This window comes from Podarcis filfolensis, assembly GCF_964270895.1.
Source record: "Podarcis filfolensis genome assembly, chromosome: 13".
In the NCBI taxonomy this organism is placed as follows: Eukaryota; Metazoa; Chordata; class Lepidosauria; order Squamata; family Lacertidae; genus Podarcis; species Podarcis filfolensis.
The window spans coordinates 32,466,180-32,489,128 of NC_139615.1; the positions used below are offsets into that span (position 1 = coordinate 32,466,180).

General features: G+C 42.4%; 1 protein-coding gene across 12 annotated transcripts in view; it reads right to left on the reverse strand.

Annotated features, from left to right (window-relative positions):
- The window catches only part of SKAP1 (src kinase associated phosphoprotein 1), a 338,005-nt gene that overhangs the window by 231,222 nt on the left and 83,834 nt on the right, over window positions 1-22,949 (reverse strand). The window contains exon 1 of one of the 12 annotated variants that reach the window (XM_083583333.1): window positions 4,751-4,811. The exons of the other annotated variants lie outside the window; for them this stretch is intronic. Within the exon in view, the coding sequence (XP_083439459.1) occupies window positions 4,751-4,796 (46 nt within the window). The 5' untranslated portion in view covers window positions 4,797-4,811. Of the gene's footprint in view, window positions 1-4,750; window positions 4,812-22,949 lie in introns of those variants that run through there. 12 annotated transcript variants of the gene reach the window in all.

Genomic DNA, 22,949 nt, shown 5'->3' on the forward strand with positions numbered 1-22,949 from the left:
AACCAAAACTGACAGATCTGACCATTCCTAGCTCTACTGCACCTAAGTTGTATATGCAATGGAAGCAGTAGCAGACATTCCTGGACAGGTGAGATATTTGTACTTATCAAACCCAAGTGGACAGTGCACAGTATATTGCTCATCAAAATGCACTGCCCTCCAGACAACCTATCCTAGTTTCCCATCTAAATTGCAGCTGGTGAATACCAACAATGATGCTGATTGGGAAGAAACTGAGGGTGATTTGAATGTGCCCCTGGAGATGTGTTAACAAGAAAAAAATGGAGATGCATTTACAGAGTCTAGAGCTACCTCTTCATGCCACGGTTTTCAGATACGTGCTGTTCATTGTGTGGCATCTTCATCCCCACCCCATTTATCATTACTGCCTCTGGGTGGGACCTGAAGATACTCTGACAAGATTTTCCACAATGCACCAAGGAACTGGCAAACTTTTAAGCTCCTGCACACCCCTATTGGCTTCTGAGCTGTTTCAGACAAATGCTTTTTTAAAAAAATGAACAAGAAAGGTGAAGGGGGGAGAGGGAGAACCTAAAGAGCGGGAAAATAAGGAAAGCTTGAACTTGATAAAAAGAAACCAGTCCAACGTGTAGAAGGGTGGTGTCAACTATAAACACCCAACAGCTACTAGAATATGGTGAAAATATAGGAAGGATCACCAGAAACAAGGAAGGGACAAGCCTCAAGTCAGTATTTTTATGTTCTCACCTTAATGGTAGGTATGAACAATGGCACCACACATGTCTTTGTAACACACTCAGAATATGCACTTTCAATATTTAGCTGTCAATAACACTTAAACCACATCAACATATGTAGGGAGTTATCTCTGCATACATATCCCCTAGTACACATTTGTTTGTAAAAGGCATAATATTTAGACAGTCACTTGTGAGACTAGTGGCTTAATTTACTCACTTGTACATACGCTTTGTTAGCCCATATACACAGAGAAGATTGTGTTTTGAACAAGTTCATTCTGCAGCATGGAATGTTACATTGCTATTTGTTGTATTATAACACCTGTTTATAAATGTAAATGATCTTCTTTAAGCAGTAAAGCTATTAATAGGAAATAAAGCTGTATTAAACATAATTGAAGCACAAACCAATGCATATTTTGGAATCACACTGCAGCATAGAATCTCAATATTAGACTACATAAAGTGGTTTGGCAAATGCATTATTTTAAAGATAACCGTTATGAGAATACATGCATAATAAGAATATATTATAAGCACTACAGTTGCATGAAAGTATACTGAAATATGTGTGAACGTGCATCACTGATCGCGTGAAAAAACTGAAGAGTTCAATAAGGAATTTTCAGAATAATATTTGGGGTTGTCAGAAGCTCTATACCCTCTGCAGATATGTGTCTGCCCCAATCTCAATACTTATAGGGCCCATCTCCAAGATCTAATACAGTGGGTTGCTTTGGAACTATGAGAGTACAGTAAGTTTAGCTGAGTCTACCAAGAGCAGTAAAACCAGCTGAAAGCTTTTTCTTTAATCAGGAAGCAGAAAGAAGTTTGTCCGTATTTGTACCACAATCTTTTCATATGACTTTAAAACCATCATGATTTAAAGATAGCAAGTGAGCTTCCTGATTTTCTGTTGATTTTAAATCAGAATATTGTACAAGCCAAACTTGTTTCCCCTGACCCTTCCACCAAGACTCTTTAATTACTGCCCTGTGATATGTACAGGGTTTGCTTTGTTACAATCTGGAACATTTTTTTAAAAACACAATAATAATATGGTGCATATTTTGACAGACACCAACAAATCAGACAGAACTGCTGTTTTGAAGGTATACTTTCAACACTGTAAAAACGGTGGTTTGTGGTAAAAATTAGCACACAACTTATAGTAAAGAGAAAAAAGGGAGGGGTGAAAAAACCTATTAGTGAGCATCACCCAAAGAAACTTCTATAGAAATGATCGAGCCATGGCATATCCAGCAAGAACAGAGGAATGTATATTAAAATTTATGCACACTTGGTAATCCATGAAAATAATGCAATTAGTTTATATCTGATCTGCAAAGGAAAGAACACATAACAATAGAAAAGCTTGCAGCCATGACATTGAATACTGTTCCAAGTTTGCTTTCTCTTTAACATAAAAAAAATCCAAAACAGCTCCATCCATTCCACACACAGCAGCACGCCAAGTTTGAAGCGTGGGCGCAGAAGCAAAAAGGAAGGGGGAGCTGGCAGGGGTGGCAGAGAGGACACGTATAAGGAGGGGAGGGAAAACCCTGCCAATCAATCATTTATAATTAACAAAAAATCCAATTGGTGGCTTTAAATAGAGATCAATGTGGTTGCAGGCCGGACGGGCGGATAGCAGAGAAGCATTTCACCTTCGCGTCCGTTTCCCTCGCAAGCTGTCTCACCTACAGATTCGCCATTTGTTTTGTTAACAAAGCTTCAGGGGGTGCCGGGCTCTCATTGAAATTTCATTAATCTAATGGAGTAAAGTCCTATAGAAAAAAAATCAAATTCTCGTTGAGCGAGATGCTACCTGGGAAAGATAACCTCTGGTTGAACTCCCAGACTTCTATTGCTCAGCTATTAGTCTGAGAAATCAGACAGCAACAAGGCTGATTACAGCTAGAGGCCACAACATTTTCCCCCTCACTCTCCCCTCCTCCTCTTTCACCCCCCCCCCCAGCATACTCTTCCTAACTAGCAATTTTTGAGTGCAAGCAGTGGTGCTGGATTCTTCATCGAGAATGGCATGGGGCTCCATGGGGGGGGGGGCAGATAGCACAAGCATTCTCAAAGATGGCACTCAGGGGCTCACAAATAGCAAATTGACCCACAAGGATTATAATAAAGGGTGTGGGAGCATGTCCGGGGGGGACAGGAGGGGTGAGGAAGAAACCCATTACTGCAGGGTTCAATGTTAACTTTCACAGAATGGATGGAAAGGAGCCCATTCCCAATTGGCTATGTTGAAGAGTGGAGCTTTTAAACAGGTGGGAGAGGATCTCTCCGAAAGTCTTCGCCAGAATAAAGGCTTTTAAAAACAGCTGCAATGAGGTAAGCTGCAATTCCTTTGATCCTAACTCTATAAGGAGAATCCGACCGTACTCCAGATCTGAAACCTACACCAGTGATATTTTGGAGCCAAGTGCTCAGAGTTCAGAAAATGTTTCCATTTTTTAAAAGGTAGACTCAAACCTTCCACAACCTAGCACATTCTGGGATTTTTTTCAGGCTTACACACATCAGTATTTTAAAATTTGAAATGCAGGGTTGTGAGGAGGGACAGGCATGTCAGAAAGCCACGTGAGAGAAACCAAGACCCACCTATTGCCTCAATTGTATATCAATTCAAGGAATGCAATTTGTTCTTGAAGATGAGTGTGGGTCAGAAATCAAATCCAGAACCCCCACCCCGATGCCACCAGGAACGGAGAGCCTGTGGCCCACCAGAAGTTGTTGGCCTACAACTCCCATTATTCCTCACTACTGGCCATGCTGGTTAGGGTTAGGTACAAGTCACAGCTTCCCTATCCCTTGACCTACAGGAAACTTTAACACAGTTTTCTTTTCTGGTTATTGCAAACAAAACTGAGATGCAGTGGCGTAGTGTGGGGGGTGCAGGGGGGCCGGCCGCACCGGGCGCAACATCTGGGGGTTAGGGTTAGGGGGCGCAAATCCACGGGTTAGGGGGTACAAATCCACAGGTTAGGGGGCGCAAATTACTTGCCTTGCCCCGGGTGCTGACAACCCATGCTACGCCACTGCTGAGATGGCTGACAGTCTGTTACCCCCACAACTGGCAACACAACTGACTGGCTACGGGAAGCAGAAGGCAGAAACATCTGAAGCAAACCACGCAAACAGTTCCTTCTACGGGCAGGCAGCGCCAGAGTGAAGAAAGAAAATCTACCCTGCTATGGTCACAAATGGATTGGAACTCAGCTTCCCTCTCTCCGCTTGCTGAACAGAACATACCGGTAATAGGAAAGCGGGAAGCAGGATACTTTAAGACCTTCAGTTTGTCCACTTAGGTATAGGTATGGGAGCCAGAGGTGGATTTAGGGAAGCACAACTGGTTCGGTCACACTGGGCGCAGAGCCTCGGGGGCGCTGCTGGGGATGCTGCAACTATGCTTTAGAATGGAGCGAGGGGGGTAGCGCTGCATAGGGCACCACTGAAATTTGAGACCCCAAGGTCTGCCACTGTGGGAGTGCACAAAAGACAGCCACAAAATTGTGAGCGGAAGGTCATACTAGAGTTCCCATTATTAGAGAATCCCATTATTATTCCATATTAGAGTGAAACTAGAGTTTAACTCGCACCATATGCTTACCTTCTGCACCAGACACACCAATGTGCAACACTTGATTTAAAATACCAAATATTTTAATTTCCCTGCTTAGTGTCGTTTGCCTTTGGTGTACAAATGAAATTGACAGTCATACAGCCTTAATCACCTGGAAGGGGAAGACAGAGCAGGACGGCAATCCAGCAATGGGGAGACAAGAAAATTCTAGAGAATAGGTGAGCAGAGCATAGAACATTAAGACATTCAGGTCCTTTCTGGCTCTTTGGTTCTAAAAACAGATGGAGAAGCATCATGGGAAACTTGAAAGCTTATAAAGTCTGCTGCAGCAGCAACAAAAGAATAAGCAGAACTCAAGGGGAATAAGGCAATGGTATTATCTTAACTCTGCATTCAGCAGCTAGGGCTGCAATCTTGTAATACTTACTTGGGACTAGGAATGGACACATTTGTCCATTTTGGTTTATCTCCATTTCTCCTTTCCTAAGTATAAATTAAGTTCTCCACATTTCGGCAGCAGTTTGCAATTAAAAAAAAACATACAAATTCTCATGTACATCAGTGTTTTAGTGCAAATTTCTCCTTACACTTTTTTGTATAGTTTTGACTAAGATACAAATTTTTGCAGTTTCCACTTCCATAATGCACTTTTGCAAAGTATTTTCACTAATGTATACATTTTTTGCATACTTTCCCCTAATATAAGCATTTTTGTGCACATTGGTTGGTTGGAGAACTGCATCAAAAAATTCGGAGAAGTCTCAAAATTTGTACAAGTACAAAATCTGGTGAACATTTAAGTACTGGTTTGTACATAAGCCTGAGAGGTGCAGATCAAGCAATTTGTACTGGATTTTGCACAGACTGAATTCTTCAAGAACCCTAATGAAGCATTAGCTTACCTACATATACACTGGTGGCAACATGGTGAGCAAAGAAGAGTGGCTGAAGATCCTTTGCTTCTGTGTTCTATGCTAGATCAATTTACAGTGCAAATCTATGAATCTATGAATGTCTACGTGGAAGTGTTACTTAGTCCCAAGTACAGATAGGGGATAAATTCTATTTTGTTTGCGTTTTAATGATAACATACATAATTTCCACTTCTCAAACTATAATTTAAGTATGATTAGAAATGCAGATAGCAGAATGTACTTCATTCTACAGGCTATTCACTCATTATGAGAATTGGCTTCCAGGACACAACATTCAAGGTACTAGCTCATATCTATAAAACCCTGGCCTTTTAGGTCCCATATACTTTATGGAACATATCTATCCTTATGAGTTTCCTCCATTCCCAACCATCTTCTACAATAGGCTGGTGCCCCCCAGTTGTTCTGGACTGCAACTCCCATCTACTCTAGCTATATCCAGCTAGCATGACTTACAACCATGGGACTGTAGTCCGAAACATTTGGACATCACCAGGTTGGGTAAAGCTGCTTGTTAGAGAAGCCCTGCTAAAGGGTGCCACCTGTTATATAACTATAGTTGCCAAGAGGATGTAGTATAGCCACCTCAGTCATGACCTTTAAACTGTGATCTTTTCCTGGTATGTTTGTCTGAGCTGAAGCTGGCAAATTTATAAAAGGTTTCTTTTAAAGCAGATTTTCATAGTTTTTTACATCTATATGACCTGGTTTTAAGGTCACTTTTACTATGTTTGTTTCAAACATGTGTATTTTTGCCCCAACTGAAAATCTAAACAGGCTTCTGGTGATACAGGGTATATGTTTGTAAACAGACGAATTCATGCTCCCACTCTCCAGCAAGCTTTGTTGAAGCACTTCATTTTCCCCATTACAGTGTTGCCTGGAAGCCTTCCCTTCTACAGTGGTATCTCAGGTTAAGTATTTACTTCGTTCCGGAGGTCTGTTCTTAACCTGAAACTGTTCTTAACCTGAAGCACCACTTTAGCTAATGGGGCCTCCCGCTGTTGCCATGCCGCCGGAGCACGATTTCTGTTCTCATCCTGAAGCAAAGTTCTTAACCCGAGGTACTATTTCTGGGTTAGCGTAGTCTGTAACATGAAGCGTATGTAACCTGATGCGTATGTTACCCGCGGTACCACTACAAGAACCAGTTCCAATTACATTTTGGGGCTCCAAGTTTCATTAAAATGGCACTCTCAGGCTCAGGATATCAAGTCTTCTGCCCCATGCCCCTCAGCAAGATAGTGTGGTTTCCCCTAAGTACTCACACTAAGCCACATGCACTTCAGTTTAGGAGGCAGATTTTCCAGGCTAGAAAATGTTGTCCTGGCATGCCCATTTGCTTCCCCTTTATTTAACAAATTAAATTCTGAGTGCCCGTTTCTTCATACAAAAAAAGGTGATTGCTTAAGATCTGGACCTCTCTTGTGGTGCACTAAGAAAGGAAGAAAAAATAAGGATTTGAAATTCCCAAATATAGGGAAAAGTGCAGAGTTCATTAGGAAGGAGGATCCACTGCTCCTTAGCACAGAACCTGGGAGGCAACACCAAACAGAGAAACGAATGAGACTGTTTGTGAGTAAGACTGTTTCTTTCATTCTCTTTTTCTTTCTCTCTCCCCCTCCTTCTCTCTCTCTCTCACACACACACAGGCGCGCACACATACATATGAGTCTTTAGGGATTTGCATGAACTTTTGAACCAGAGACTCAAAGACAGGGCCCAGCCTGTTCCCACTTTAATAAACAATTTTTTTTCTTCAATTAATTAAGGTTTGGAAAGAAAAAAATAGCAGAAGCGAAGTAATTTAGCATGCAGCGCATACGTTACAGATGGATCCCACCTTTGGATGCTTATTAAATCTATGCATGATTGCACTGGGAGAAAATTAATTGCATTGTTTTTCACAATTCAAGATGGCTTTGCAAAACAGCAAAGAAAATGATGCAAAACTCTGGACTTTTTTTGTTTCTTTTTTTAAAAAAACCCTTTACAAACACCAACAGACTTTTCAGAGATATTTTGTTTCAATTAGTTCCCAGATGCCATAGGAAGAGGACAGACAGCTTCTAAATATGAGTAAAGGTTTTATAACACTCCAGTTGGAGTAAAATTGAGACACTGATATAAAACCATCCTACAAAATCGCATCTTTGCTTCCTCTTCAAAACGACCCCCCTCCCCACACACAAAAGTCTCGCTCAGCAATTTCAGAACCATTCAATACTAGAAAGAGTTTTATTTGCCATGATTGAAAAGTTACAGGATCGGAGAAGAGCCCTGGAACACAGGAAGCTGTTTACAACGACTAGCAACTAGCGATGGTTCTCTAAGCTTTCAGGCAAGAATCTTTCTTAGTCCTACCTGGAGAAACCAGAGATTGCTCCTGAGACCTTTTGTATGCAAATCATGTGCTCTACTAATGAGCTATGGTCCTTCCCCATAAGTGGCTTTATCATGAGGCAAGGTGAGGTGACTGCCCCCAGGTAGTGCTGTTTGGGTGCCGCCAAGGGCAGCAGAATGGGAGACTAACAAAAGGGTAACAACCTAGCAGGTGTTCTCCTGCACAAGCTCTAATGAAATGAAAGAGATTAATAGATTAATAGGCTAATGTTTATTTCTACTCCTTTTCATAAAATAAAAGTGAGATGATCTGATCGTTACATCAGTGCCTAGACATGGTAATGAACTGAATGAGAGCCAATAAATGTGAAACTCAGTTGAGATAAAACTGAAATACTATTAGTAGTTGGTTCATCTGCTCAGGTGGTGTTCAACCTGTTCTAGAGGGGGTTCACTCCCTCTAAAGCAGGGTCAGCAAGTTTTACCTCGCCTGGGCCGGTTCACTCCAGTGGAGATCCCTCTGTGGGCCAGATTGCGCCCGCGGCCGCCTGTGATTTCCGGCGTCTGCGTCTGCACAGACACAATTTCTGGCGCCTGCGCAGACGTGATTTTAGGCATCTATGCATGCGTAGGCATGATTTCCAGCACCGTGGAAGCGAGTCCCCGTGCCGCGCTGCACCAGTTTAGCACAGCGCGCAGGGACTTGCCGAGAGGGCAGCTTGGTTCGGGGGCGGCTCACGGGCTGGTTAAACAACCCCCGTGGGCCACTTGTGGCCCTTGGGACTTAGGTTGCCGACCCCTGCTCTAAAGCATCAAGTTCACAGTCTAGTCTCGAGTGCTCAGTGATCCACCTTTGCTACTAGAGGCACAAAAGGAAGGAAGGGCAACAGCATCCTTTGCCAGTTTAGATTAGCAATGCATTGTACACAGGTCTGCCTTTGAAAATGGTTCAGAAGCTTCAGTAAGTTCAAAATATGACTGTGAGACTATTACCTGGGTCTAGGTGACATGAGTAGATCACAACAGTGCTCTGTCATCTTCATTGCCCCCCTCCACTGCCAAGCCCAATTCAAGGTGCTGGGTTTTGACTTTTAAGACCGTTTAACAACTTTGGCTCAGCAAACCACTTTCTACATGTACCTACGCAGATCTTGAGCTCTTCCGAGGCTCTTCCTCAAGTGTCCCTACTAAGTGAGACGCAACAGATGGCTAGAGGAATAAAAGGCCTTTCCAATGGCAGCACCTTGGCTATTAGTGTGCCCTCCCTAAAGAAGTTCACTTGGCACCTTTTATGCTGTATTAGGCTTTTAATACATTTTAATTCTTATTTCTTGACCTGAGGGCCACCTGAGAACTCTGTTATAGGGCAGACTAGAAATACTATAAATCAGAGTAGGGAACTTCTGGCTCTCCAGGTGTTGTTGGACTCTAACTCCCATGAACCCCAGCTAGCATGGGCAAATACTCAACTATGATGGGACTGTAGCAACATCTAGGGATCTGCAGGTTCCCCATACTTGCTTGCAAATAAATAAGTATTAGCCCAATCAATTAAAAAAACAAGTTTTTGAGTTATACAGAATTCATTTTACCACCTCTCACCCCCAACTTACTTGATGATCTACAAGCTACAATCTTCCAGTCTCAGCAGTTCATCAACAATATGGATTTAATAACTCTCACCTACCTTATGGAGTTATTGTAAGGAATGCCAAGATAACATACAGGCAATATTTTGAATGTAATATTAATTGGATATTATTACCATCAATTTGTTGTTGTTGTTGCTTAGGCTGAAGTATTTAGGAGAAACATAAAAACTGATGCTGCATTCTATAACTGGTGTTTACTTAGCCTTGTCTATTGCTTTTGGGGATAAATAACTGGACACATTAGCGTGTTTTACAGAAGTCTCCTGTTAAATATTCTTTGGGAATGAGCAAGAAACAAAACCCATGGAAAAGTGTGTGCCATGTTACAAACAAAAGATGTATAAACTCAAAAAGTCTACTTTCCCCCTCATTATCTCTCCCCACGTTCCTCCCCGCCCCCCATGCCCCTGGTCTTAGGAGTTTGTAGATTAATTGTAAACTCACCCAGACTGCCCCCCAAATGACCTCATGCCGAACTTGAAAGGCCCACACGTTTTTCTAAACGGGGCAAAAAGAGCCATTTGTTTTCCCGAACACACTTCCAGGTTCTTTCAAAAACAGATCCTTTCCATGAACATATCCCGCCTTTACACAAGCCAGCTTTAAACCATGAGAACCTCTTGCTCTCAAGCTGAACAGAGACGACCCCAGGATATCTTCAACCTAAACTCTGAAAACAGACTTGAACCTGCACCTCAGTGAGACCAGAGTAACAAAACCTTGATTTTTTGGCACTCAAGAAAGATGTAAAGGATATGGAGACCAGAGGCCTCTCGAATATAAATTGCCTTCTACAGTGCCTTCATAAATGACAATAATAGTGTTCCCACCACCACTGCTGCCAGGAACCACGTCAAAGACTGTGTTTCTTATCATGCACCTGCATCCTACTTGATAAATAGGGGACATATAGCATTTAGGAACATGGGGTTTTTTTGCAGCAGTGAACTCCTGCCTGGCACAACAGCTCCATGCAATGTTTCACTTTTGGGGGAGACTTGTGTCTTTGGTGAGTATTGTGAAAAGCAAACCAGCAGCTACTAATACCACACACTTTTATGCGAAGATAACAGATACTCTTAATGAGAACATTACATCCTAAGGGACATTTGTATGATCTTAAGTTCATGCACTTTTCCTGTTTTTGCAAACAGACCTAGAGTTAGTTGCACTTACTGTATGTTTCCTAAAAATCAATAGGGCCTAAGTACTAACTAAGGGTCAAACGAGACACGTGCTTAGATATGCAGCAGGCAGCTACTTAACTTGTTTTTCCTTAACCTATTGAAGGGAAGGGGGAGCATGATGCTCAGTGTGAAAGAAGAGTGTGGGAGGCTTTTAACTCTTCCAGCAATATTGGAATGGAGATCCTTTACACACAGACACACAGGCACACAGGCAGACCTCAACAGCCTCTACTCCATCTAGAAAATAGCAGGTATGTTATTTCTAAGAGCACAAAAATATGCATTTAAGCATGGGTGGATATGACATACCAGAAACTGGTTCAAGGGTATTTAATGAGATCAATCTTCTTAGATGCAGACTCCGGGAAATACATATTTCCAGTTGTTGTTCTTAAAGAACAAAATTCTAGACCTCAAAAGGGGGAGGACCCCCTAACTTAGAGAACTTACTGAGTCCTGTATGACCTTTATGAATCTGCTATATATTAGAATCTCAGAAATGTTCTGCATAAGAAATCAATGCCTTGTTCCCAGAACAATTCCCACATGCCCCAAATATAGACACTGGGTCCTCTCTTTCTGTGAAAGCAGAAATAAGCAAGCAGCCTTTTGTAGCTCTTGTGGCTCTCTGAAACAAATTAAAATTACGATGGCAGCACCTCCTAAAGACTCACAAGTGGGTGCTAATGAGTATCTGTTGGATTTGGATGTGAGAGAGGCATAGGTCTAAACCTCTGCTAAGACATGAAGCTCACTGGGTAGCCTTGTAAAAGTTGATGTCTCCTAGTCTATTTCATAAGGTTTTTGTGACGACAGGATAGATAAGAATGATAAAACTCTCTATATGCTGGAAAGTGCTACAGACATGAATAATTACCCAAAGACTTTTCCCATTCCAGGCTGTATGAATTCCACAAGTGTGTTGCACTTATTGTACACTGCCCTGAGAACCCTTGGATGAAGGGCAGTCTAGACAATCAAATAATAAGCAAACATACAAAATATGACACTGGGCAGGTATCTGTATCCTGTAAATCTTACCTATCTTTTTAAAGAAAAAAGCAAGTTTCTAGTCCTTATGTTTGCAAGGACTGAAAGTGTGAGAAATCTGAGAAAACAAAAGAGAGGCTTGACAGACTTTCCACTAGGCAAGGGCTGGTGTGGAAGAGAAACAGTGTGCTTCATAGTTGTTTTCCCTTTCCCATGAATAGTAGAAGCATATGTTGTGTTCCAAGCAAAGGGATTGCCTACAAATTTGCTTGATCTATTTAATTGATACAACACACAGAAATCAGCGTTTCATTATTTTTTAGTGTTGAATCATATCTTGCTCACTTGAGGCACTCTTTAAGCTTAAAAGGGTACATAAGTGAATTCACACATGCACCCTATAATTGAATGACTGAAGTATTAAGTGCTGATTGGCATACATGACACAAACATCAGAGGTCAAACACCAGAGAGCTTTCACACAACCACAACCACTACCCACTGTAGGAGGAAAGTCAAACATTCAGCTGAGTATCACCAAAGTTTATGCATTTGTAAACAAGCCCTCAAAGGTTATATGATAATTTCCAATTTTTAAAAGAACTGCATCCAGTTTAAACTGCTTTAATCCACAGCTCTTAGATGGGAGAGAAATTTGACACAGTTCGCTTTTTTTCGCACTTCCTGAAACAACCCAAAACCTGAAATGGCAGCTATCCTTCAAAATCTGCACGTCTCTGAATTTTGTGAACTAATTTGCCAACAAAAAAGTATACAAAAATGTGTTTGTTCGCGTAGATCGTCCATTAAAATGCATATACTAGTAAAAACAACACAAAGAAAGACACCAAATGGCCCTACACTAAATCAACTGATGCCCTCTTCTAGGTGCCCCCTCTGAGAAAGTTCAGAGGGTTGAGATGAAGGAGAGAGCCTTTTCAGTTGTGACTCCTGGAATGTTCTTGTCAGTGACGCTCATCCCCACTTCTACTTGCCCTGCCACTTTCCCCCAGAAAAAACGGCTATTTGTCACTGAATCAGAGCAAAACTCAATTGGGTTATCTCCAAATTGATGTTTGCTCCAATTTAGCACTAAAGAGCAGGTTTTCCAAAGGAAAGTGGTGGGGCAAAGGCAAAACTGCTCAGATCTATGCCTAGATAGCATGCAACAAGCAAAAAACTGCTCAGACCAATACTTTCTAAAAATGGGACAAGTGGAAGTGCTAATAAGTCCCAAGTGCTTACATTAACATCTTTACAACACCAGGTTAAACCTACCCATTCTAGCAGGCATTTGACAAAATATGATGTGTTAGTTATCTCAGTCCAGAAACTGTGATACTTTTTTTTATGTTATATATTAGTCATGTGAGGACTGATTATACTGATTTAAAAATTTTGTACACCTTACTTTTCTGTGAGTCACTTTAGAGGCAATTTGTATGAGACTAATAACAATAGCAATAATAATGAAAACGACAACAGCAATTATATAAGAGCAATTCTTCTTACTTGCAAGAATGTTTATATTAGGGGAACTTAAATTGAAATGCGTTTATTAGGAGAAATACATACTAAGATGCTGATGAATTTTCATGAAAACATTTTTTAAAAAATCACAAATTGTGGTGGTGAACTGAACGTAAAATTGGAAAATGAGAAACTGAAAGAAACCACAATTGACAGATTCACCCATTCCTAGTAGTTCTAAGCTTGTGTTCTCCTACGCCAAGGGTCGCCAGTGTGGCACCCATAGGTGTCAGTGTGCCCACCAGTCCTTCCTATAGCATCCACGAAAAGTCTCAGTAAATATCTCCTCAAATATCCACAGTACACGATTCTTTTTCCTGCTCAGTTCCTGCTTGCACTGCCTCAGTCTTTCCAACATTAAACACACCCCATTAACATGCACACATTTGATTGGATGCCTAGATTGGACATGCACCCTCCCCTCTGTTCTGAACAAAGGAGAGGCGCAGACAGCTTCTCTCTGTGAGCTTGTGTGGCAGAGCCTGGTGTAGGAGTCTTTTTCCCTATTGATGGGGCAGCTAAACATGCCCACTCTGGTTCTGTCTCTTTTTCTGCTCTTATAGATGTGGCAGCTATTATGGCACGCCCCCCACAGCAGCCACTTCGTCTTATGCAATTCCCTCAGGACAGCCATTTTGTGCTATGCTACACGCTGCATGGCAGATACTTTGTAATATGCCACGCCTCTAGGGGAGCTATTTTGTGACTTGCACCCATGGCACTTCCTCAAAATTCCAAATGTGTCCACTGACCCAAAAAGGTTGATGACTGCTGCCCTGCACTAAGAGGCTATCTTCATATTGTGAGTGAAAGTGAATATCTGCTTTGGGAACAGAAAACTTAAGAAGTAGCCATGAGAAAGGTGTTTAACCCATTTTATGCCAGCCATTTCCTCATTCCAAATCTTATGCCCCAGTGACCTTTCCTGTTATATGGCCCCCAAAGCAGGTTTGGGAAAATGTGTTTGGAGCAGCAAAACCGCAGGCCAGGTAAAGTTTCAGCACCCTCCTGACTCTTTCTCTACATTAAATTTCCCCCTCGTAAAGTGACTTTTCATTTAAAAAATGGAGCTCATACATAGCACATAGTTAATCCACTACAACAAGTCAGTCCACTGAAAAATGACATCTTAACAGCAATAAAAATAATAAAAACCTTAAACGTACATGACATTTTGAGTGTTCAAAGCACGTCACATATATTAGCTCAGTAATCCTTACAAAAACCTTGTAATGTAGATCTGTATTATTATCACCCTATTGCAAATTGAGAGAATATTATAGCCACTAGCAAGTTCATGGCTGAAGTGAGTTGTCACCCAAGTGGTTTCAAGGTTAACACCCTAACCTGAACCACTACACCACTCCCTGCCCATCATTTTTAGTATGGCATGGTGATTCTACTGAAGGAAGGAAGAACCTGCTTGTGCTCACCTTTGGGGGAGGGAGGGGATTGGGTTATTTGCACATGCCCAAATGAACTCTAATTTAAAGTATTTGCAAATCCCAGTTTTGAGTTCTGGCATTCGGAAAAGGTTCCATGACCTAGGCTCTAATAAATTCTGGCTTGAAACTCATCCCTCTTTAAAACTGCAGGTCTTAGTTCAGGCATCCTTCTCTCCTATAGCTGTTCAAAGTTATGCGCATGCTGGAAGCATTATGTAGGAATTATGTAGAAACAGTGCCACAGAGAATAACAGAAATGTCTCTTATTCTTGAATAATAGAGCTGTGGCAAAAGTGACCATCGTAGCTGAGCTAAACATAAGCTCCCCTGCTTTGTCTCATGGAATTCCAAAGTGGTCTAAGAAGGTCTGAGAATATATTTGGTGTTCAGATTTTGAGGAGCGAAAAGGAGGACGAGGGAAGGCAGAGGGAAAGATGGGGGTATGCTGCTTTCGGTTGCCATGGCTGCCCAGCGTGCCTTCTAGACTTGGCTTGTACCAGCAGAGTTCAGACGGGTCAGCGTGTGACCGGCTCAAAACCCCTGAGGTTAAAAGTTCAAGCAGCAATGGAAAAACCAATATGTCTGCAGGGAGGGGTATGCTGTACGATATATTTCAATTTACATCAAACCATGCATATAAAATTTAGATAAATTCTATTCAGATCTCATGTGGTTTGACACACAAGTCTATGCAACCAGATGTCCGGGAATGGGGGAGGGGGAAAGCCCAGGATGTTCCTATTAGGCTTTAGAACGGGGGGGGGGGTATGCATAAGGGTGCATTTAAATACATCAACTCATGTATGATTGTTATTTAAAAACAAAACAGAAATACCAATTATGTATCTAGGATTCTTCTTTAACTGATTACAAGGAGCAAATGCAACCCCAACTTGTTAAAAACATCTAAAACATTGTTGCATCATTCCAATCCCCCCTTGTCTCCCCCCTCGATCTTTTGTAATTTCCCGAGGCCTTGCAATTCACATTCTGTCACATTAAGATAATGAGTATTTACAACTGGAGCTCCATCTCTTTTGTCGTTCCAGCTCCTATTTATACTCCATGCCATTTTCTCTCAGTTTATAGTGACTGATCATTTTGATTTATATTTGGATTCACCCCCGCCCGCCACGCACACTCTCCACCCCAACCAACCTTTGTGCACCCCCTGTCCTCTATTGCTGTTTTCTCTCCTTGATATCCAACCTTCATAATCTCCCACAAAAAACCTTCAATAAGACTAAATTGCTGGATGCAAAAACAGCCACAAGATGGCTCCCTGTACCCCTTTCCTCTAGCTTCAAACTGCAAATATGCCATGGCTAAGTTCTCTGGGACAATAACAATGGGAGGGTCCAACTGTGATCCATAAACGCCGTGTATTTTCATTGAGGACTAAATGGACCACAACGTATCCATCGGTGCAGTAAGCCAGAATGCAATACTGAACCAAAAAGAACACAGATCAACCGCAGCATTCCTGTCACTAACTTTCCCCATAAGCACATTTTTTCTAGATGGCAGTATATATTCTTTTATTTGCTGCTTTTAAGTAATTAGGGGGAAAACGAGATGGTCTAGAATCATGGAACTGAAAAGAACCAAAGGGTCATCTATTCCAGCTCGACTTGCACGAGACAGGTCTTCATATCTTCCCTCTCCTCTTCACCCACCCCACAGTAAGACAATATCAGCCCCCACAACTGAGTCCTCTTCTCCATTTCATCCTCACAACAAGACTGTGAGGTAGGTAAGGCTAAGAGATGGTAAGTAGCCCAAGGTCACCCAGTGAGCTTCATAACTGAGTGGGGATTCAAACCCCAGTCTCCCAGGTCCTAGTCCAATGCTCTAACCATTACCCCACACTGGCCTTCCCTAACCTGGTGCCTCTCAGAAGCTGTTGGACTCCAACTACCATTGGCCCCAGCCACCATGGCCAGTGGTCAGGAATGATGGGAGGTGTAGCATGACAACATCTGAAGTGCCGCAGGCTATGTATCCTTGCTACACCTGGACATTGTCCCTTCATTCTGCAGGTAGGGGTTCACATGGCTGGATACAAAAGAAAAAGTCCCTGCATACCTGGGCAAAAGCTAGACTAGAATTCTTCCCCAATATCTGATTTTCCACATAAAGTGATTTCTTAAATTGGAAAGTATAGAAGAGCATTCAGTCATGTGAGCCCAGGCCTACAGCCCAGACACAGGTAAATCACAGTTGGCTCTCCCCAACTCCAGATGTCTTGAGTTCTATTAGCCAGCATGGGCCAATGATCAGGGATGATGGGAGGTGTAATCCAACAGCATGCAGAAGATATAGAAAACCAAAGAACCTGCAGCAAAGATTGGGAAAAGCAAAGACGAAACTATGCTCCTTATAGGTAACATAGGACTCTTTCGGCATTGGCTTCAATATTATGGATTATTTTACAAAGGAAGGCTCAGCTATACCCTAGACCAGTGGTGGCCAAACTTGGCCCTCCAGCTTTTTTTGGACTACAACTCCCATCATCCCTAGCTAACAGGACCAGTAGTCAGGGATGATGGGAACTGTAGTCCCAAAACAACTGGAGGGCCAGGTTTTGCCACCACTGCCCTAGGCCATGGGTGAGGAATCTCACCCACCCAGCCCTCTCCCCACCCACTCAGAAAAGCAGCACTTTTAGGACAGCTCCTGGTCCTGTTTCAGCTGAAACACAGGAACAGGAGCTGGCTTAAAACACTTCTCAAAAGCGCTCTTTGAAGCAGCTCATGGACTTCTCCTACAGGTGGGTGCGAGGCAGCAGGAGAGAGGATGGGGGAGACTCTTCTCACTCACCCTGCTGCTGCTGCTGCTGCCGCCACTGCTGCTCATACAAGAATACATGAGTACTGATCGTAAAGGTGGCAAGGGTTGCCAAAGGCATTACAAGCCTCCCCTCCTTGAAGTCCCCAAAGATTGAGGACTTAAATGGGAATTGGGAAGAATTGCAAAAACTTTTCCAAGTCTCCTCCCCTCCCCTTTTAAGTTCCCAACCTCTCTCTGATCTTGAAGGAGGTGGCGGGCGGGCGAGTACTCACAAAGATTTGCAAGTCTCCTATACCCAACTTTAAGATCAGAGCGAAAAAGATTTTGACAGGTGGGTGGCCCTGCCAACCTATAAAATTTGGTTTGCAAGGCAGATGCTGATAAGGACATGGCCCATGAAGCCAAAATGGATCCCCACCCTTGTCCTAAACCAAGGATGGAAAACTGACCATGCTGACTAGCGCTGCTGGGTGCTAAAGACCCAAGTAAATCTGGAGAGTTACAGGCTCACCAATCATGACCTGAAAGTTTTGTTAATAGATAGTTGTCCAATCTTCTTCTGAAGATCTCCAATTCTTCACCATGTTTGAATATGGCTCTCCAGGATGATGATGATTTCATAAAATTTATACACTACTTGATTGTATAAAACCTCAAAGCAGTTTACAGAGATAAAACAAGAAAAATTCACAACTGTACATCAAAACATACAAAAGATAAAATACTAAAACAGATCAAAATTACCTCAAGAGGGTAACTGTATGTATGAAATAGCTGGTTAGGGCTATTTATTCTTGTTTTGGGGATTGCACTTGCAACTTCAGAAAAAGAATTTTAACTTCCATTCAGTTTTTAGCCTTATGGCAGCGAATAATTTTACACCTACATCTGGTGAAGGGTGGTTTCTGCATAGACCTCTTACCCCCACTGATGCTAAGTAGGCATTTGTCTGTGGACAGAAGCAGAGGTGTGCATGTCAGACCCCGCTCCAACATCACCATGCAACTCAACCCTGAACTTTCCATGTTGACCAGGGAAGACCTGCAGTGGGCTTTTCCATGCATTTGCTTGAATGCAATCAGGGACCCTGCTTTATCAGGGTGCCCAATTACCCAGCGAGTTCTATTCGCAATCAAGCATGCCCAAGTAAAAGCCCCCTGTAGACCTTCCTTGCTAATACAAAAAGTTTGAAGACTGCATGGATAGGACAGGTATGCACAGGGATGTTGGAAGCAAGGCATGCATGCACACCTGCCCCTATCCACAGTTTGAATGTTGTATCTTCAGAAAATGCCTGAATGTGCCTAGAATAAGTAAAACTTGCACATTTGTAGAATGTTGCACAATTCAGTTTTCTATAACTGAGCGTTCTTGCATGGGAGTTTTTAAAGGAACAGAATGCACATGTTGACATCTTATCTAAGGCTGCACCAAATATTCTTCATTTTCAATATAAAAAGAGCTTTCAGAGGGCCTGAAACATACCTTCCTCCCCAAATAACTCCCCCAAACTTAATTCTTCATTGGCTACAGCTGTCCACAGCCCAGGTCAGCTGTTGCTTTGGTGCCATTTTATTTTTTTTAAATTAGCCTTCTTTTTCCCAATTACAGTGATGTCGTGTCAGCAATCATATTTGACAACATAATGATATAATTAAGGTACATTCAGATCACCCTTCATCCTGCAGGGTCCAAGGGTGATGAATGAATGACAAAAGTTGAAGAACATTAAACTAAAACAAGTTTAAAACATAGCATCTAACCATTAAAACAGTTCAGCAGCAACTTAACCTCCCCAAAATGTCTGCTTGAAAAGATGTGTTTTACACTGAAACCCAAAATTCGTGACAGAGAGAAAAAGAAAGAGGTACCTTCAGAGCCACCATACAATAGGCCATATCCACTGATAAGATCACAAAAAGAGCTTCTCCTACAGATCACAAAGCCTAGGTTGGCAGATATGGAGAGGGGCGCTCCTGAATCTTTTAGGGTGATATGTGCTAAAGTCAACACCTTGAATTTGGCCTTGTAATGAATAGGTGGTCAGTGAAACTCCTCTTTACTCAAAATTCTTGCAGTTACATTCTCTACCAGCTGCAGCTCCTGCATACTGTTCAGGGATAGCCCCATGAGGAGCACATTACTGTAGTCAAGCCAGGAGATTACCAGGGCATGGATCACTGTGGCCTGGCTTTCTTCGTGCAGCTGACAAACTAACAGGAGTTGGGAAAAAACACTTCTAGCCATGGTAGTCACCTAGGCTTTGAATGACAAAGCTGGATCCAGGAATACACCAATGTAGGGGTGAGGGAGAAATTAAATTCAGTTCACATTTAAAGGCCAATCTACCTGATTCATACTTTCCAAAACAGTATGTACATCAAGACACAGCAATCCCTCAAAAATTCACACTTCTCAGAATTTTGCAATGCAATTCTCCAGTCAAGTAATGTATATACAAATGCATATATTCATGAAAACAATATTCAAAAATGCATTGTATTGGAGAAGATATAAATATTATGGGAAATGTGTTTTGCAAAAATGACTATATTAGGCAAAGTGCATATACTTCCTCCCCTGCCTCCCTATACCAGTCATCAGCCAGGGTGACCAAGACTGTTTCAGTACTGAACTCAAGCCTGAAACCAGATTGAAATAGATCTAGATAATCCACCTTCTCCAAGCACACCTGAAGTCTACCACCATCTTGACAACCTGGCCTAAAAGTTGAGATTGACAACTTACTGCCAAGTGGCTAAACGTCTCAGGATCAAGGAAGGATCTCTTGAGGAAGAGGCTTATATTTCCTTTTTCAAGGCAAGTAGCAGTACCATCTCCCACAAGCAGGCATTTACCACCCCTTGGACTCACCCAGTCTGGTTAGATCTTATTAGACAAATAGAATATACAAATATATGGCAGATAAGGCTATGACTACTAGTCAGGATGGCTACATGGGACCTCCAGGTGTCAAAGACAGCATGTCCCTCATACTAACTACCAGGGAACAATAGTGGGGCTATTGCTTTCATGTCCTGTTTCAGGGCTTCTAGGAATACCTGTACTTACCTCACCTAGCGTCACATGCATTATTTCATTACTGGAAGTGGGCTTCCTCTGCCCCTTCAGCAAATGAACTTTTTGCATTTCCTCCAGCAGATCTACTTGTGGGAGTTTTATTCTTCGTGCAAACAATTTTGGAGCCTCTATATCATTTTATCTTAAAATTGCTATCTCAAATGTCCCAATGCAGTTGTGCATAAACATGTTCTTCCATTAAATGCCATAAACATATGGAAACAGATTTACATGTGCAAACTATTATGTGGGGTGCATGATATCTGGGGACAGCAGAAGGCATTCAGAAAGGAGAGAAAGCTGGTGGAATCACATGCCTTTTCCCCAGTAGTGGTTTAACTTCAGGGACCTCTTCATATATTGGCTTGTCTGCCAAAGAATGTCTGGATGTTACAAAGGATCCTGGATGTTCCACTACCCCATGTGAACTAACATACCCTAAAGCAGCCTGTGAGTCACATTCCCTTCCAGTGGCCACATGCCAGTGCTGAACAGTGCAAAGACAAGAGTGGGCAGAGCAAAATAATAAGTGCGTATTTTACCTTTATACAGTAGGCTAGTTTCTACCACATTCACCTCTCCGTCCTCCATCCAGGCAAGCAAAAGGCATTATTCAGAGTTCAAGGACACATTCCAGCCATGCAAATACACTCAAGGAGAGCGTAAAACAGGGCTGGGGAGGGGTGGGGGGTTAGCAGAATTCTGAGGACCAGATAGAGAAGCTTAGAGGACCACATTTGGCACCCAGGCCTGAGGCTCCCCACCCTTGCCCTAAAGCATACTCACTATTTCCTTTTGGCTACAATTTCTAGAGAAAGATCAGTAATGCTGGGTAAACTCTTTCAGGGGACTTTGCCATTATTGATCCTTGTGGAACCTCGATAAGTTTTGGGAAAACACTCAGGCTCCCCAGAACATGGTCTGAGGCAGTATACACAATTCTCCAGATAAAGGCATGGAAGTGTATGTTCTTGTTACAAATGCAGCTTTCCATCTGTTAAGGTGTACCCATAATTCTGCAGCTGGGAATAAAACCATTGTAGCAGTATGGTAATGTCCTTACCGCAAAATAATACTATTATTTGTACCCCGCCCATCTGACTAGGTTGCCTTAGCCACTCTTGGAGGCTTCCAGGATAAATAAAAACATAGTAAAACATTAAACCTTAAAAAGCTTCCCTATAAGAAGGTCGGCGGTTCGAATCCCCGCGACGGGGTGACCTGGAAGCTGTCTGCGGACAAATGCCGGCTCCCTCGGCCAATAAAGCGAGATGAGCGCCGCAACCCCAGTCGGTCACGACTAGACCTAATGGTCAGGGGTCCCTTTACCTTTTTATACAGGGTTGCCTTCAGATGTCTCCTAAAAGATACATAATTATTCATCTCCTTGGCATCTGATGGGAGGGTATTCCAAAGGGTGGGCACCACTACCAAGAAGTCCCTGTGCCTGGTTCCCTGTAGCTTTACTTCTTGTGGTGTGGGAACTGCCAGAAGGCCCTCAGTGCCAGACCTCAGTGTCCGGGATGAACGATGAGAGTGGAGACACTTCTTCAGGTATACAGGGCCGAGGCCATTTAGGGCTTTAAAGGTTAGCACCAACACTTTGAATTGTGCTCAGAAATGTACTGGGAGCCAATGTAGTTCTTTCAGGACCGGTGTTATATAGTCTCAGTAGCTGCTCCCAATCACCAGTCTAGCTACTGCATTCTGGATTAGTTGTAGTTTCCAAGTCACCTACAAAGGTAGCCCCATGTAGAGCGCATTGCAGTAGTCCAAGTGCAAGATAACCAGTGCATGTACCACTCTGGCGAGACAGTGTGCAGCCAGGTAGGGTCTCAGCCAGCGTACCAGATGGAGCTGGTAGACAGCCGCCCTGGACACAGTATTAATGCATACACACAAACAGCATAACTTTGTAGGGTACCGTTATGCCGCATTGTATTACTAACACATGTAGCAAGAGAAGAGAAAAAGTGATATGCATATGCAGGTCCTGTTCTCTCTCAAGAGTTCTTATGAGTTTCCTATTAAGCAATAATCATCCGTAAGTTGAGATAAGACATTTTGATGAAGAATTATTTGAGATAGTTTAATCGCATGAAGCAGTTTCCACAAAAGAGAAGATTAAAACTTCACAGAAGAAAGATTTTCTCCAGTTTTTTTTAATTACTCCACAAATTTTGTGCAGTAAATTAACCTGAAAGTAAAAGTACAATCTTTCCATTCACCCTGTAATACAGGCTACCAAAAGGCAAGATGCAAGATTACCAAAGAAAACAGTTTTTATGTGATTTGAAATAAATGTTTCTTTTATTCTGGTTCCAGACTTTGACTACAAAAATATCCTTGAATAGCAGGTGTGTGTTGGTGGCAGAAAGAATTACAACAATTTATCCAAAATACAGTTTAGGGGGTCAGTCCCCAAGGCTTCCTGGGCTAGGGGACTAGAAAGGGAAAAAGTCATTTTGCTTTATGGCAAGCTAGAAAATAATGTAAAATAGGAAATGCTGCAGAAAAGGCTGCCAATTTGCTGCACACAGTAAGGGTGTGTGTGTGTGTGTGTGTGTGTGTGTGCGTGTGTGTAAGTGAATGAGTGAGGAATGCCTGCCAGAGTTCTAGAATCACCCATGTCTCAAATCCGCTTGCAGCCCTTCATCAGCGTGAAAAATGACA